We start from the raw sequence: 17,650 nt of genomic DNA on the forward strand, positions 1-17,650 counted from the left end.
TGTCCAGTGTGTCGGGTTTCTTTGTGCTCCTGGAGGACGGAGAAGTGGAAGTGGGCCAGCGGGAGATCTGAGGAACAGACGTGTGACTGAATTGTCACAGCTTTTTGTGGCAACATTTACATTTAACAAAAATCCTTTTCCATCTGCACTCTTTTTTTTTTTTTTTTTGTATCCCTCCGCTGAGCTGATCAGGGCCTTTAATCCCATCGAGCAGGTGTCTGATTTTGAATACAGATGCGCAGCTTTGCATGTTCCATTGAACGCTGCGATTGATGCAATTTGTGGCAACGTCACAAAATCTTACATAATGCACTTCCATCAGGAAAGTTGAAGTTAAGAAAACATTCAAAGGGTTCAGGATTCTTAAAAAAAACACTTCAGTTTTGGACAAAGTCGGATGAGTTTAATAGTTTATGTGTTGATGTAACATCAACATCTGCAATGCAACAGCAGCGATAGTTTCATCCAGAGGAAGCTCCTCAGCAACGAGCACCTCGAGAACTGCATGACTGATTTAGGTCGCAGGATCCCTCCTCACATTATTTTCAGGGTTTGAGAGCTTTGAGAACTTTCTGTGTGTGTGCTGCTATTTGGGGCCACAAGACGTGTTGTGTTTCGGTGTCTCGCAGGCTTCCCTTCTGCAGGTGAAACCCACGAAGCCGAGGCACGCTTGTGAAAAAAAACAAAAAAAAACAGAGAATCCCATCGTAAGCTACATGAATCCGAGACATGCCGAACCCACAAGCAGCAGGAGCAGCAGGAAGATGGCCGCCTGTCGCTGTGGAGGCTGACCTGACTTGGCCGCTATCGGCCGCGTGAAGATGTACGGGTGTTCCTACAGGTGAGACAAGGAGAATATGGGATGTTAAACTCACCTTGAATTGGGCATCTTAAAGCATACACATGAGCAGGCTGTTCTTTAATTGCACATCATTGGGGAATATTTACCAAAGCTTAACATGGTCTTTGAAAAAAAACAACAACTAAAAAATGTTAGCATGTTTGTTTGACATAGCCAGAATAAATGATCTATAACCTACAATATCTACAATAACCAGGAAACAGACAATAGGAATGCATGTGGATACACAGTGGACAAAAAGATGCTTCCTAATTGGTCATTTTGAGCATGAAAGCGTTTGCTGTTGACGGACTTGACAGTCTCAGAGGTCGGAGCTTTCTCGAACACGCCGACAGAGAAAGATTTAAAAATAGTCCCTCCTTGCAACTGTGTCAGCGTAACTTTCACAAAACTAAAATCTAAACTGGAGCAGAGTATTTATCTTAAGAAGGTTTTAAACTTCTGCAAAAAGTTTGCTATTCTGCACAGAAAAAGTCATTAATTTATCCTCTCAAATGGTAGAAAACTACTCTAAAAAAAACCAACAACATCCTTGCAGCTACAGCTCTAGTTCACTATGAAGAGCGGCGGTCAGTTTATTCTTGTATGAATTCATCAAAACCTCCTGAGACCTCACGGCTAAAGACACAGCGAGCTGCATCCTCACTCACCCTGGGAGGACAGATGAGACTGATGGGGTCAGAGAAGCTGCTCACCATCAGCTTTCCTCCCTCTGGCTGGAACTGTGAAGACAAACAGACGAGGAAGAAGTCGTTCATGGGGAGAAAATGAAATCATGATGTTTATATTCACTTTTCAGTTTCAGTAATAGTGCTTATTTAGAAAAAAATACAGATTAAAGTAACGCTGTCCTTAATTGATCTATGCTTGTGATCTACAGCTTCTTCCTATTGGATTAATAATCAGACAAATAGATGTTTTTTTGACGTTTTGGGCTCCACTAAACATTGAAGTGGGGCTCATTGCTCACCATGTTGTTCCACAGTCCCTTGGCCAGCTCCTCGTGCCCCTTGATGGTGAAGTGGAAGCAGTCGTGAGTGAAGAAGGTCATGTCGATCTTCCCGTTCTGCTCCGGGAGAAAAACAAAAAACATGCACTGAAGGAGCGTTGTGTTGGTGAAACCTGACTCCTGCCTCATTTTCTGCCTCGTCGCCGAAAAGTCGAAAAGCCGAAAAGCGACCGCCGTCACACTCGGGAGCTCGATGATTCAATCGTTACTCTGCCGACGCTTCACGCCGATTCGTCCCCTGAGAGCGGACACCTCGGCCTCTGCGTCGGTCTCGTTACCGCCGTGGAGAGGGAGGACAGATTACCGGGAGGCGGGGAGGGTCGGCGTGCTTCAGGAAGGGCTGGAGAACGACGGCGAAGTCGCTCTTGAAGAAACGGTCGCTGAACAGCAGCGACTCGAGCCGTCTCTGTGGACCGGAGCAAAGATCACGAGCGTTACTTTTAGAGAGAGTCTTTCACGTTAAATCAACATGAACTGTTTATGTTTGACGAGAGGATGCATTAACTTATTTGAAATGTTTCCCGTTATGGATAATAAGCACATTCTACACATTGAGATGTTTAAACTGCACCTGGAACTCCAGATTGACTTCCACCAGCTCTTGGAGCTCAGGAGACTTTGCCACCGGCTCTATGAGGCACGAGCAGAACGATCTGGAGGGATGAATAAAAAAAAAAGGAGCAGCGGGGGAAGATTGCATGAGGGGAGGAATGAGGAAGGAAATGTCAATTAATCGAGGCGACGGCAAAGTAAATGAAGAAAAATGTTGTGGAAGTGGAGAAAATATCTGGCAAGATTCATGCGGTGATTTTATAACACAAACACTGCAAGATAATGAGCACAATACACACACATTTTAGGGCAGGGCAAAGATGAAAATGATTTTTCTGCGATTATGTGGTAATTCAATAATGAAGTAAAAACTAGTGTATTGCACGCTTTTATTTTAAAGTAATGTTATCAGAACAAGGTAAGAGAGTTAGCATACATGCACGTATAGTTTATAAATGTGTTTTCTTCTCTGGACAGGTACCAGAAGAAAAGAAACATTTGTATTTGAACAACATAAACAGCGTGTTCAGTAGTAAGGGTCCCTGTGAGGGACAAGCCACTCCTCCTTTTGTCCATGTTCAGTTTGTTGCTTACTTTAAAGATGCATGTTAACGCATGATCAAATAATTAATGCTGTTAAAGTTTGTTTTTCTTACAGTGTTTTTAAAAAAAAAATTATTAAATTTTACTTTATCTCTATATTTTATTCACTTACTTATTTAATGATATATTTTTTCAAAACTTGAAATACTGGACACAAGATGTCTTCTTCTGTACGTCACAGTGAAGTAAAATCACATTGTTGAAAATATCTGTCAAGACTCATGTGATGAAGCTATAACACTGCAAGATAAAGAGCACATTACACTTTAGATTCATGAATTTTTTTACGGGACGTGGAGACGACAGGGGGACTTTAAGGCTCACGTTAAATGTCAATGTGAAGAATGAGCGCCTCACCTCTGGAGCCGGCACCCCGGGGTGGGCTTCTGCACCTCCCTCAGAGTCCGCATGGGAAGAATCTGAACGATATTGACGATCATACGAGGAACCTGAAGCACAAACGCGGAGAAGACTTCAGCAACGCGCCGAAACCCTCACCGACACCAAAATGCGCCGCGTTTCCTTCCCACTTCACCTCGTTCATGAGCATTTCCAAGGAGACGGTGATGTAGTGGATGAAGTTATCCGCCGAGAACAGCGCCTAGGGAGAACGCGGACCCTCTGCAGAGGTTAATGACATATTTGTCATCTTTTGATTGAGCCGAACTCATTTAAAGAAAGAAAAAGTCTGACCTTATCTTTGCAGTAGTCGCAGATGTCATTCATGCCCATGAGGATGGTCAGAAGCTTCCAGTCTTTCTCAAAGTTCAGACCCTAAAAAAGAGACAACGAAGAGGTCAGAGTCAAACACGTGGTGCATGAAGACAGGTTCAGGGACGGCGTCGTGCTGCAGGACATCTCAGTTTCCTTCCGTCTGAGTTTAGAACAACCAGATCTGTGAACTTCGCCGCACCTCGTAACCTCTCAGCGTGTCGATCAGATGTCTCGTCTGGCTGGGGAGGTTGCTGCAAAGAGAGACCGAGCGACAACGTAAGGCGTTGGAAAGCACCGTGACACATCATTAATTAACACTTCGAGGCGTTTGTGTCGCGCCGCTGTCGAGTCAGTACAAGGTGTTGTGTCCCGTCACGGCCAGGTTGAAGCCCGTCTCGCTGATGTGAGCCTGCATCCCGTGGACCGTCTTGCCGGGCGCGGCGCCGAGCAGATTGGGATTGAACAGCTTGATGATGTCTAATAAGTCAAAGTTGGGGAGGGGGGGGGAAAAAAAACAAAAACGTGAACAAGATGATTTTCCTCCGATGAGTGAGGTTCAGAGGGAAGGTGATGCAACACAACAATGTCAAGAGATATACGGAGATGTGCGTCATCAAAACGTCTTACTTGCCAAAGTAATGACATGCTGAAAGGACCCGTAGCCGCCGATGCTGCAAGATGAAGAGATTACATTAGTACCACATTTATATACTCATAATTAATGCACTGGTGACACAATTAACCCCCCCCAAAAAAAGTGTCGTACATAGTCTGATGAACTAATTCCAACTCTTACACAAAAACACACACAGGTGAAGATTAAACGATGCATCATAACGAAAGCATGCACATGAATATTTATATAGATATGAAATGCAACACGCAGGAAGGTTATTTATCCGAGCGAGAGCTCCATGACTGATTTCACCTCCAGGACACGTGGCGAAACTCGATGGGAATCCCGAGGACGGTGGTGGCGTTGGCGCCGATGGCCGTCTGAAGAAAGCAACAACACAACGTCTGAGGAAAATATGATCAGAGCCTCTGAACTTTAAGAAATATGAATCGTTAGTCTTTAAAGGACAATGACAACCATCAAATTTCACACTTTTGCTTATAAAAAACCCCAAAAACTAACTCTAAACAGCACTAACTAGTAATCTGACTCCACCATTGCCACTACAACATTTCATAATCGTGATCTTAATTGCATATATAACATAACTTATATTGTATTACCATACGAAAACAACACCTACCGTCAGTGAATCCCCCAAAGCAGCGATGACTTTGATATCTGCCGCCTTCACATATTCAACTGAACGCCAAAAGGGTGAAAAGAAAGATGGAGACGAAAGAGAAAGAGAAGACGTTACTCTACACTGGTTTCGTCTCTTTGGGTTGAAGACGTGTGATGACGCGACCTTGACAGACCTGAGGAGGGCACAGAGGGCGAAGGACTCATGTCCGGACACTGGAACGCCGGATGCTTGAAGCTCAGCGGTCGAGTTTTCTCTGGAAACTCCTGAGAAAGAAAAGAGAGCGAGACCTAAACCTTCTCTACTTCCATTATTTTCAGGTCCAGACTCAGTGAGTCACAAGAGGCAGTTTCTCTCCACAACTGGTCGTCTTTGACGCCTCCTCTTGTTCACGCGTTGCTCTTTGTCTTTAGTCTGACATCGCTATGCTTACTGTGCGCATACCCCTGATGCATGCTGGTCCGGGATCAGCTGGCGTCCCATGGTAACCTGCCTCTTACTTTAAAAAGTAGGGTTAGCCATTGTTGTGCACTCGTATTGTTTTTAACTTTGTCCAATCGTGAGTCTTTCCCGTGCACGTGTCAGTCAAGGCCTTTTGGTGAAAGTCGGCTCGTTTAAATGCCGAACAATGTTTAAATCACATAACTAAACAACACATTTGTTATTTTTTATATATCATCTCGTGTCTGATAATGAGTGTTTGCATGTTCAGTGCTGGAACACACACACACAGACACACACACCGTACCTTGTGAAGGGCCTCCTGGCTGTAGTGTCGTATCCCCTCCTCGTACTCTCCCCACCAGTCGTTGCCTTAAAGAGAAGGTTTACCACCACAGCGTCCATTTAAAATGCTTCAATAGGCCCAAACACAAACTTCTTGGCGCGCGTCGATCGATTTAAATCAACATTTACAGCAAAATAATTGCCTTTTTTGGGAAACTGTTGAAGTCTATACATGCTTTTTGTTATTCCATCATATTACAAACACAAACAATCCATCCATCTTTAAAAAAAAGGCCTCTTTTGAGAGGCTTTTGTGGCACACAGGTGCTTGTTCCAGCACTTACCTTTGACAGAGCAGCACACGAGCACACACGCTGCCACAGCGATCCAGAGCCGCTGCATGGTGTTGTGCGCACGGGGGCCGGTCAATGGGTCGCCGCTGCCGCCGTCACAATGCGATGCTCAGCGTTCCAGCGCTGTCACTGTGTCACTTTGTCTCTCGCCCCCTCTCGCTCTAAAGCTGTGACGACCCTCGGGTCCACCGAGAGCCATTCAACCCACGTCAGCAGCACAGAGCCCTCGTGACAACAAGGCTTTTTTTTTTTTGCAAAAAAAACAAACAAACACCACAGCCATGAAGAAAACATTCCAAAAAAAAAACAACAAGCACTAAATATCCATATATCATTTATTAATTTCTTTATAAACTTGTATTTTGCGATGGTAAAAATGCAGTCTTCTCGACAATCTTGACCAGTGTTTTGTTTTTAGACAAACTGTGAGTTGTGTCGATGTGTGAAAGCAGTTTGGGATCATCGCCGGTCGTCCTTTTCGACTTCGTACACTTCATGCAGGCGAATCGGTTGAGATCAAGTCTCAATAACAACGAGCACGGACTGTGGAACTGAACAAATTGACTTTTTGGGGGGAGGGGGGGGGGGAGGACGGGAGGAGGAGGAGGAGGAAGAGGGGGAGGATGCGTAAAAAAAAAATCTAATTGTTTTTGATAAATACTGTGAGGCCTAACCATGGCTTCATTTTACAGTTTTGGGTCCATCTTCGCTGGAAAGTGATGGCAGAGATCCAACTTGGACTTTTGGTGAGTGGGTGGAAATTCTCACAACAGCTGAAGTTGTACAACCAAACACACACACACACACACATACATACACACACACACACACACACCTCATCCGCTTCCTGTAATATAGAAACAATCCAGAGTTTGAGGCGCTGCTAGCTTTAAGGCTGCTCCAATTTCTGTCTCGGTGAACTCGAGGCTTAACGAACTAAAAAAGAAAGAAAGAAAGAAAGAAAGAAAGAAAGAAAGAAAGGGAGGCGGCTGTGGGATGAGAGGGTCTACTGAGCGACCGACCACGAGAATGAAATCAAAGCCCGTTGATGGAAACGCATCAAACGTTCAACAACTGTTCCGGCGTCCCGTCACTGGACGGCTTGAGTCGTACACGTCAAGTTTTTCTCTTTCGATTGTTTCGGTTTTAAAAGCTCAGAGAGCGAAAGAAGCGTCTGGATGATTTTTTCAACAAAAAAAAAAAAAAAAGAGGATGTGGATTTTTATTTTGAAAGCTTCGTGACTTTGACTTCGGCAGCTTCTCATCCGTTGTGTCCGCCGCGGTGAAAACATAACGACGTGTTATTATGATATTATCTACCGGGCACAGCTTTTCTATTGATTAAAGCTTCCTGTTCTCATACCAATGACGCGACATGAGCACAATATAGTAATGCTACTAATGAAAGAACATGAATTCATCTTTTCTCATTGCATTGCAGGTTTGAAACTCAACATATCAACCAAACAAGTAACTAATGCAAAAAAAAAGAAAAGAATGTAAATTAGTTTTCAAGTATCTGAACAAAGGGATGCCTAATATTAAAATCAAAATGAGAGAAAACATGCAAAAACATGACGTGTCTTCTTTTTTTTTACCAACTAACAAATAAAATGATTTGAATTCACATTTTTCCTGCCTTTTATTTTTCTAAATACTGTGCTAAATTAGGGTTGAGGCAGTGTGTGATGTTCTCAAAAAGGGAAAGTGAGAAGAAACTAAAGCACATTTTAGATTCCAACTATGTTGATTAGTCTGCCTTTGATCTGGAAATCACAAGGTTTTTTCTTTTTTTTTTTGTTTTCCATGGTGAGGACACGGGTGCTTCTGGCAGTATCCTGAGTCACAGACGAGCAAGTCCCAAGTCTGTGTGATCCTCTCAATGCTCTGTTCTGTAGCATTGTCCATAAATACCTCCCCTCCCCCACTGTCTCTTCAGCACAGGAACAGCATTTTTTTATTTATTTTTTTAAATGGAGAAAGGGAGTTTGTGGGTCTGCACAGTTCAGCAGTCATCTTAGTCTTTATTTGAGCGTGTGGAGTGAGAGAGGCGCTCAGACTGGCAGGTGTTCACAGCGAGTGAGCACCAGCTGCTCCACGCGGCGGGCTGGCAGAGCCTCCTGTCCGTCTTTTACTGCCCTCGCGCCGTCTGGCTCTCCCTCTCTCACTGCTGCTGCTGCTGCTCCTCTTCCTCCTGGGCCGGGCCCTGGGCTTGCGTTTCTTCCTGGCCCTGGGGCTCGGCCTCGGCTTGCGACTGTTCTTGAGGCGGTCTGGGCGGGGGCGCTGGAGCCGGGGCGGGCGGCCGGGGGGGAACTATGATCTGGTGCTGGCGCTGCCGGTAGGCGATGACCGTGCCGAGCAGCAGGGCGATGACCGTCATGAGGTAGAGGTCCCACTCCGGGCCGAGAAGCTGGTCCAGGTCCACCTGAGAAATCAGCTCCTTGACCTGACAGGAGCCAAAAAAATAAAAAATGGGGACAAATGGGGGCGAGGACAGAGGACAAAGACACATATGATTCATTTCAGTTCCCTCTAATGAAGTAGCTTTTAACTCGGTTGAATTACAATTCCTTCTATTTCACAGCCAAATTGTCACAAGTCCAGCACGAGAATTGAAGACAAAGTACTCACATTAAGATCCAGCAGGTACTGCAGAGTGTAAATCAAGCCCAGCTTGCACAGGGCCAAGAAAACCGGAACCTGGGCGTCGGGACTGGCTTCAGCGGCCATGTCGTAGAAACGCTTGGCTAAATGGATGTCCTGCGGCACCGCGAGAAAAACAATTCTGAATCACAAACACGTCCGACGGATACATTAACCGCACTCTGCGTTCTTAAAATCAATGCGACTGAGTGAAGCGTTGAAAGCAGGCGGATGTTTAAGAGTCGCCAGTGTGACTCGGCGCCCACCTGTTTGATGCCCAGGCCCTTCTCGTGCATGTAGCCCAGGTTGAACATGGCCTGGGCGCTGTGCTGCTGCTCCGACGCCAGCCTGTAGTGGATGACGGCCGTCTCATAGTCCACGTCGGTCCCGTAGCCGTAGTAGTGGTAGTCCCCCAGTTTTATCCTCGCCACCGTGTAGCCTGGGAAAGATAATTACACGCATCAACAGCCAGATCCGACTGCGTTTCTTTATGCAACACAAATCATAGATGGATTAACATAGCAGATTGAAAACAGTTGAGGAGTGGGTGGACTCGCCTTGTGCTGCAGCTCTCGTCCAGTGGAGCAAAGCGCGAGGGTAGGTCTCGTTCTCAGTGAAGATCCTCACTCCTTCTGTTCCAATCCGTACAAATGAACACAGTCAACGTTAAGAACATTACGTCTCCCCTTTGACACGTGATACTAAAGCTGTGGTTTCTCTTACTCTGGTCCAGAATGAAGGCCACGTTGCTCTGGGCCACCTCGTAGCCCTGCTCGGCCAGCAGCAGATACTGGATCAGCGCCGCGTCGGACTCGCCCTCCTTGAAGCTGCCGTAGGCCGTCATGAGGCGGTCCGACCAGCGGCCGCGTTCGCACACGTTCTTGAAAAGCTGCAACCCGGTAAAGCAGACGCACGTTGTGACACGACCTTAAACCGGGATCGACTACTGTGTGGCACGCAATGAAGACACGAGCAACAGAGAAACGGAGCTGCGGCTCCAGGGGGGGCCTCACCTCCACGGCGGTGTGGCAGGAGCGCATCACGCCGGTACCGGTAGCGTGCATCTGGGCCAAGTTGTAGAAGGCCAGGATGTGGCCGGCCTGCGAGGCCAGGTTGAAGAATTTGAGCGCCTGCTTGTAGTCGCGCTTTACTCCGATGCCGTCTGAGGAAACGACGGGAAGAAGAGGAAGACACACAGTCAAGCAGATGGAGCAGATGCAGTGACAACATCAGACAACAAGGAAAAGGAAATAACCTCTGAGACACATTGTGTACCACAAGCACGCATATACACACACACGCACAGCTGCACAGACTCGGCGACATCACTCACTGTAATACATGGTGCCCAGCTGGAGTTGTCCGTCCACCCAGCCCTGCTCCGCTGCCTTCTGGAAGTATTTCAGTGCCAGCTCATAGTTCTGAAAACACAAAAACAAAAATGGCTGCTCGGATTTTCAGCACGACGAACAGTCTGGCAGCTCGCATACCAAACACCAGGACATTATTCCTATTCCCCAAATCTGAAGCTGCCAGACTTGCAACACAGTAAGCTGGATAATAAAAGTCTGGGAGAGTGTATATCTTAAAACAGGCTTAAAATATGTCAAGGGTTCTTACCACTGGGACACCTCTCCCATATAGGTAGGCCATGCCGAGGCCACTCTGTCCCACTGGATTACCCTGGATTAAAAGAAGCAACATGTAAATGCAAAAGGACAGCATCCAAGCAATTACATTACATTAAAAAAACAGCCCAATAATGCAGGTTAGCTATGAGGTAAACGTAGCTCCAGAGGTATTAAAAGCTTTTTCTTAAAGAACAACTGATATCACATTGCTCGTACAAACACTACAAAAGGTAAATCACCCAGTTCAGAGAGAGATAACAGACATGAGGCTGCAGCTTTGCTCTTACCAGGTCAGAGGCCTTCTTAAAGTACTGCAGGGCTGTGTCGTTGTTCTGTGGGAGATACTCGCTCCCTTCTGAGTACATCTAAAAAGGACAGAAGGAGTGACATTTCTTAGAAATAAAAAAAACTTGCTGCACAGCCAAAAATAGAAATGCACCGCCTTCGGATTTCACATAAATGCCAAATAAGTGGCCTTATTTCATTTGGATTTAATTTAAAAACAGCTGTCAGCTCGCTGACTGCTTCTCCCGAGTTCTCACACAGTACGGGCGACATATTTATAATGTTTACAAATAGAGAAGGGAAACAGATTGGTAAAAATATCTGATTGGAAGGGACAATGTCCAGCAAGCTTGTAAGAAAGAAAGAACTGCAATACAAACTAAACTGTTTAAATAAATCCGTTCCCACGGGTTAATAAAGAGACAAAAGGTCACCACAAGAGTCTCACCCACCTTGCCGAGGAAAGCCATAGCGTGTGTGTTGCCTGCATTTGCAGCCTGGGTGAAGTAGTCATACGCCCTCTGTTGGACATAATTAATACATTTAAATGGTGCAAAAGCAAGAGAAGAATTACTTTAAACTCAATGTATTTAAAAATAAAGTCACCTGGTGATTCTGTTCTACTCCACGTCCTCCATGCAGGTGCAGCTGACCCAATCCCACCTATCAGAGAAAACAACGACCCGTCTTCACTTTGGTGACACATAATTATAATTACGTATTCATATGTTATGATGTAGTATTATATTATGAAATAGGAAAATGTAATTTCAGATTTCATTTTACAAAATGACATCTCGTCTGCCTTTAACTATGTAAAAGTAGATATTTGCATACAAAGTGAAACATGTGGGACAAAACTGCGATTATGACTATTGTCAACTGCTGCTTTGTGTTTTATCAGCTTCCTGACCAGAGGACGGACTCAAGGACAGAAACCTTGGCAATAGATACGCGTTATTGAAGTCATAACCACCAGTGAAAATTTGAATGTACAACATAGATTGGACTCATTTGCATTGAACTGTGTTAGTTTTTACTCTAACATTTTCATACTGAAGTTCTAAAAAAAAATAAAAAAATAAAAACCTAGAGGTTTGTAAACTGTTCCTTATATGATCTATTCAGTTTATTAAGATATATGAGCAGAATGGGACGGTGATATCAACCCGTACTATCATGGATACGAACATAGTTGCTGCACTGATGAAACAACACGTATTGATGATGTCATTAGTTCACCTGCGCTTGAACGTCTCCTTTCTCAGCCAGGAACTGATAGTACTGAATCAAGTCCTCCTCCAGCATCCCGCTGGTCGATCCCGGATTCTCCACCTCATCCAGCAGCCGGATCCTCTGCACCGCTGAGCCGCCAGTCAGGGACACGTCGTTGGCCACTGGAGGTGGTGGCGGAGAGAAAAGTGGAGAAAAAAACAGCCGGAAGAGAAAGAGCTTTAATCAGGTTTTGACCCCAAGAACAACCAGACAGTTCACAGGTGAATATAATATATATTTTTGTAAATACTCACCCTGATTTGCCACAAGTCTGTAATGTGTTAGTGCTGACTCACAGCTCTGGGGAACACCCACACCTCCCCAGTATCTGTACCCCTAATGAAGCAATAACAGGGAATGTCTTTTTTTTTAAATGCACATTAAGAAATAACCTGACTGCAAATTGCTCTACTGACAAATCAACTCACCAGGATCATATGAGCAACCAAGTTTCCACCCAGCGCGCCAAAGGTGTAGTAAACCAGGGCCTGATGAGCGGAGAATGCAGGTAAGATGTGAGCAATTGTTGGAAAAAGACACAGATATGCCATGACATTGTTTTATTCAGCCATACAGAATATAAAAAAGTACCTTAGCCTGACTTGAGTTAACTCCAAGTCCCGCTGCGTACAGAAAGCCAAGAGCCTACGAAAAAGATAACACAGCAAGCACAGCGTTACACAACTGATTCTCCAAGCACAAACGATAAGCGTATTTGATAGGATATCACATGACTTTTCTACACTTTACTCAGGTGACGCGTTAACATTTTGGACGAGATCTTTACCGTCTGAGCTCGAGGCGAGCCCTCGACGGCGAGCTTCTCAAACATGTCCTTGGCCCTGCTCATGTTCTGGTTCATGTAGTCTCCAAACAGCATGGCATGCGCCACCATGTCCATGGATTTGTGGTGGCCTTTCTCTGCTACTTTCAGCAGCTTTTCGTATAACCTGAACGTGTGGTGTGGTTGGAGGAACAAAAAAAAAAAAAAAAGGCGCCGTGAGTGAAGTCAGACTGACACAGACTGTGTACATAACTAACAGCACTGACATAACAATTAAAGCAAATAAGGATGTGCTCATCTTAGTCACGCGGTAATAAAGCACATAATTATAGCCACATGAAAACTAAATTTACAAATTAGATCATGTCGACGAGCTTCAGGCCATGACATAACTTTTTTTCTGTTTTATAGCATAGATACAAAAGCATTTTTTTTCCAAAGCACCAACTGTTCCAAATGCATCTTACAAAAAAACGCTGTCTTCAAGGCAGACAAGACAAGAAGGACAAAACTTACTCTTTCTTCTGGGTCCTCCTGGTGGTGGCATTGAGCATGCGCAGGACAGTCTGATACTGCTCCTCAGCCTCCTCGGCCTGCAGTCTCTGCTGTGCCTGCTCCTCCGCTAAGGAAACGAGAGGAGAAGCCAATGAGAACATACAGAAGAAGGAAAAAAAGCGATCTTATGGTGGTTTCCATCATCAGTAACTGTTAAGTGTTTCAAAAGCTTTCATTTTGTTAAGGAAATAATGATCATTGAAGAAATTCAATAACATTGGATCTGTATTTAAGCTAATCACTAACACTAAAGATAGTTATACGTTCGTCATATTTGCTTTGACAGCTAAGTTGAAGACTTACTCTCACAGAAACCCCACTTCTTCTCCTGGTCGTAGTCATAGATTGTGGCGCACCACAGCCGTCCATCGCCCCGTCCATCGGTGGTACAGTCAAAGTATTCCTTCCCCTGGAAGAGGAAGGGGAAGATGCAGGGGTCTCCGTGGGCTGTACCTCCATTCACCACAGGAACTGTATACAAATATTAAATATAATTATCATTCATGATCCATTTAAGGAAAACATTGTGTGCCGAGCCTGTACAGACTTTCTCAAGAAGGAGGACAATTATCTTGGCAAACGATGACATGGTTTTGGGAACAGACATTCTTTGTTACATCCGTTGTGGAAATGCCCAGAGGCGCACATTTTTTTGGTCTAAGGTAGTTTCCGTTATGAAAGAAATGCTACATGCAAATTTCTCAGTTCTTCTTGTACAATGTTTGCTCGATCAGAGATATTAAGCCGTTTCCTCATTTCCAACAAACCATTGTTTCACGCTGTGATGCCTCTCAGCTAAATCTCTAATCTTGATGAAGTGGAAAGCGTGCAAACCATCCTGCTTTGCAACATGTAACTGGTTAAAGGACTATCTAGGACTGTTAGGAGCAGCAGCCTTTCTTTAAAAACTTTGAATAAAGGCCAGAGCTGCCACGTGAACATGGTAGATGACTTCTGAGAAACACACTATGAAACACCTTTATGACACTGTTACTGCTGGTTAATTTTAATTTATATAATTAATAAATCCATCTTTATACAAACTTAATGTTATACTTGTGCAAGATGGCAGCAAGAAAATTACAAACAATCCCCAAGTAAAATGATGCAACTGGCTGCAAGAGGAGCCACAGGTGCAAAGAGCTGTTAATTTCTCAAGGGGTTTGACAGTTTATCCAATGTAGCGTTGCCCTGAAACCACAAATGGCTTTGCTCAAGAGTCAGCAATACTGAAAACAGGTTCAGCAAATAAGACAGGACCGTCTCAAAAACAGATGTGATTTAAGGAATTACCCCCACATTTGTATTATTATCTGCATTTGACCCATCCTTAGTTTTTCAGGGAGCAGTGGGCTGTCCCCAGTGAAGCGCCTGGAGGTTCAGTGTCTTGCTCAGGGATACTTTAACATGAGAACTATGGGGAGACTGAGGATTGAACCGGCTACCTTGTGTTTGCAGGATGAATACTCATCACCAAGAGCTACAACCGCATAGTAACGCTGGCATTGAGGAGTCAGTCAAGCCACTGAAAGAACATGGGCGCTTTTGTAAGAGCTCAGGTGTCGTAAGATTGCAGGTAGAACAGACTGGTAGTTCCTGAAATGAACCACTAACAATTCACACTACTTAACAATGTGGAGCTACCTCAAAGCTATTCAATTTGTTCAGAATAGTCAACTGCTATACTTGAAACCACAAAGCTAAGACTTAACCTCAAATCTCACTTCATTACAAGGTCATAATGCGGCTCACCAACTCATCTTAACAGAGCCATGTGAAGCCTTTCAGGATGAACAACCATTTCTGGCTTTCATTGGACAGATGCAACCACTCTGCTCAAAAGTCAGTGTGCTATCAGAAAGTTTACTGGCTCATGATCTTTGTTTTTTGCTTTGCTTTATGTAACACATACATAAAGCAAGACAACTATAATGGCTAGAAAACGTCGTGTTCATTATTTAAAACAGAGAAGCTCAAAACTCGATTCATAACATTCAATACAACGATAGGACATGTTTAAGGATTTCAAGTACCTGAGGGAAAACCCAAACTCAACTAACTGCTCACTGCTCACTGCTTGAGCTAGAAGGTTAGTTACCTTACCCTCTTTATGTTTCTCTACAACTGGAGGAGGCTGCTCAGGCAGGTCCTCCTTCTCCTCTCCCTCCAGTCCCTCCGCCGGTGACTGTTTCTCCTCCTCTGGCTGGGAGACTTCATGACCAGAGGTCACAGAGGCACCGGCCTTGATTTCAGACGCCAAATGGACGTCTTCCTCTTCAGAGTCTGGATCATGGTAAGACTGGAGGTGTGATCGAGGAAGGAACAGATAAAAGACTGAACTCACATTGCATATTAAAAAAAGTTGAATGCAACTACGCAAGGCAAAATCCAAGGTCGGCTATGTAACAGAAAACTGGTGGTATAGATTATTAGTAAACTTAACAGAGATTTCTGATCAAGTAAATCATATAACAATTCAACAAATTTGTCTCAAGTATCAGAAAAGAAACTGTTTCTTATTTATTGCATTAGAGCAAAAGTACAACAGAATATAATATGTGATGTCTTGTAGCAGATGACACCCCACGTTTACTGAGTGGTCTGCTTCCCATCACATGTACATTTTTCAACAACAAAAAAAATCAAGTTGTTTATCCTCAGGGGTTTAATGTGCTAACTCAAAGACCAACATCAAATGGCTCATGGCCTACCTTCAGCTCTTGTTCGTCATTCCCATGTTGCTCCTCATCTGAAAAGTATCAACACGGCAGACGTAAACATGGTGTCAACTTGAGATGGGAAGAAAAACTGTTTGCTAAATATAAACAGCTGCTTGCAACAGTTTCAGAAGCGTAGACACTTCTGTCATTGAATATATTAGGCAGTTAGATGTCACACTCACCAGATGTTATTTCTTTGGCGAAGACCATCAGCAGTATGGTCAACAAATAAATCGTTCTTGCATTTTTAAAACACCTTTTATAGCCCATTGTTGTTGGTGTTGACAAGCTAACTATCTGCTAGCTGTAACTGCTGCTGTTGTTTCTCCCACCAAACATTCAGCTACGGTTGAGTCACACGACGATATGTAGCATGAATAAACTCGCACACACGCTCTACTAGGCAGAACTTTTCTCTGACTGACAACTTGGTCGGTTTAAGCCACTGCAGCTGTAAAAACAGGCTAAGAGTCCCAAAGCAGAGCTACGTTAGCAGAGCAGCAGTTGGCTGAATGACGTTTAACGTTCGCTAGCTAACAATCTACACAGCCACACAAACGACTAACTAAATAGCGCAATATTCACAAGAGACGCAACTCCTCGGTCTCACAAGTGGTTGCCGGGTAATTCTCGGTAAACCAAAACATCCGAGTTTAACAGCGACACGCAAAAGCGGTAGCCTTTTGAATTATATTCACCAGATACTACTTAGCTAACCGCTAGCCATGTTAAGCCCATACTACTGATCGACACTTCCTATTCCCGCGGTTCCACCAATCACATCGCGTCTAGTTTGACAGTAGCCAATGGGCGCATCGCAAAGATGTGACAGCCAATCAGGTGCGTACACAGTTATATTTCTAGTTCTTGGGTTTGTCCCTTCTTAAATACAGTCTACGGTTTGTCCACGACACCAAATGTGTCTGTCACGTTATTAGTATAGATCCGAAATATAGAAGATTCCCAATTGATATAGAGAAACTAGAGAAATATATATAGAGATATTTGTATATGGAATTCCTCTTACATAATATGAATAACCACAACCTTGATATGTTATTTCAACATACATATTTAAAAGTAACACAATATATAAACAGTATAGCTCCTAGTTTACTTAAATCACTGTTGAAATTGTAGACGACAAAAGTATCTATTTAATTTAAGTCAAAGAATTATATATATATATATATATATATATATATATATATATATATATATATATATATATATATATATATATATATATAAATATATATATATATAGTTTCAGTATAAACTATATATATAGTATATATAATTTCAGCATGTGACCACTGCAGTCAGGATCGACTTCAACTATCTCAACAAGGACAGGGGCCTACGCTCGGTTAAATCTGGTGTCTGTCTCTCTGTGACCCGTAGTAAACCAGTGCACTACGGCTCAGGCGCTATAAGCCCCACTAAAACCATTAGCACTCTAACCATTGGACTTACTGGGGCCATTAAATCTCACAGGAATTGATCAAGGTCGTCAGCAACCTGATGAAGCGAGGGGATTTACTGTAAGGAGGTCTGTATGTTTCACAGTGGAGAATATTGAGTGACAGAAATGAGCCACCATATAAAAAACACAAATACACACACAATTCAAAGACAACAAACAGATTTTTCCCATGTGCACGTACTCTTTTAGGTCC

General features: G+C 43.8%; 2 protein-coding genes across 3 annotated transcripts; both read right to left on the reverse strand.

Moving 5' to 3' along the window:
- Window positions 1-536: 536 nt before the first annotated feature.
- On the reverse strand, window positions 537-6,168 carry si:dkey-177p2.18 (phospholipase B1, membrane-associated). The gene is made up of 16 exons (XM_068577509.1): window positions 6,070-6,168; window positions 5,748-5,812; window positions 5,175-5,265; window positions 5,000-5,058; window positions 4,669-4,736; window positions 4,368-4,411; window positions 4,097-4,217; window positions 3,940-3,991; window positions 3,720-3,800; window positions 3,562-3,627; window positions 3,384-3,475; window positions 2,443-2,524; window positions 2,176-2,277; window positions 1,833-1,928; window positions 1,513-1,584; window positions 537-835 (listed from the first exon to the last, which is right to left on the reverse strand). The coding sequence occupies exons 1-16, from the start codon at window positions 6,125-6,127 to the stop codon at window positions 713-715; spliced, it is 1,272 nt and encodes a 423-aa protein (XP_068433610.1). The 5' UTR covers window positions 6,128-6,168; the 3' UTR covers window positions 537-712.
- A 240-nt stretch (window positions 6,169-6,408) lies between these two features.
- sel1l (SEL1L adaptor subunit of SYVN1 ubiquitin ligase) lies at window positions 6,409-16,718 on the reverse strand. 2 transcript variants are annotated; one of them, XM_068577243.1, is made up of 21 exons: window positions 16,154-16,718; window positions 15,963-16,000; window positions 15,355-15,550; window positions 13,555-13,722; window positions 13,213-13,318; window positions 12,700-12,862; window positions 12,504-12,557; window positions 12,341-12,400; window positions 12,167-12,248; window positions 11,880-12,034; window positions 11,244-11,300; window positions 11,090-11,158; window positions 10,640-10,717; window positions 10,342-10,404; window positions 10,055-10,142; window positions 9,735-9,883; window positions 9,445-9,610; window positions 9,279-9,350; window positions 8,988-9,160; window positions 8,710-8,838; window positions 6,409-8,524 (listed from the first exon to the last, which is right to left on the reverse strand). In XM_068577243.1, the coding sequence occupies exons 1-21, from the start codon at window positions 16,239-16,241 to the stop codon at window positions 8,243-8,245; spliced, it is 2,436 nt and encodes an 811-aa protein (XP_068433344.1). In that variant the 5' UTR covers window positions 16,242-16,718; the 3' UTR covers window positions 6,409-8,242. The 2 variants fall into 2 exon arrangements, with proteins under 2 accessions (XP_068433344.1, XP_068433342.1); XM_068577241.1 differs by having other exon boundaries at window positions 9,279-9,353.
- Between the last annotated feature and the right edge of the window lie 932 nt (window positions 16,719-17,650).

Source organism: Clinocottus analis, unplaced genomic scaffold (genome assembly GCF_023055335.1).
Source record: "Clinocottus analis isolate CAN_PGR_092001 unplaced genomic scaffold, fCliAna1.0.p SCAF_15, whole genome shotgun sequence".
NCBI classification, from domain to species: Eukaryota; Metazoa; Chordata; class Actinopteri; order Perciformes; family Cottidae; genus Clinocottus; species Clinocottus analis.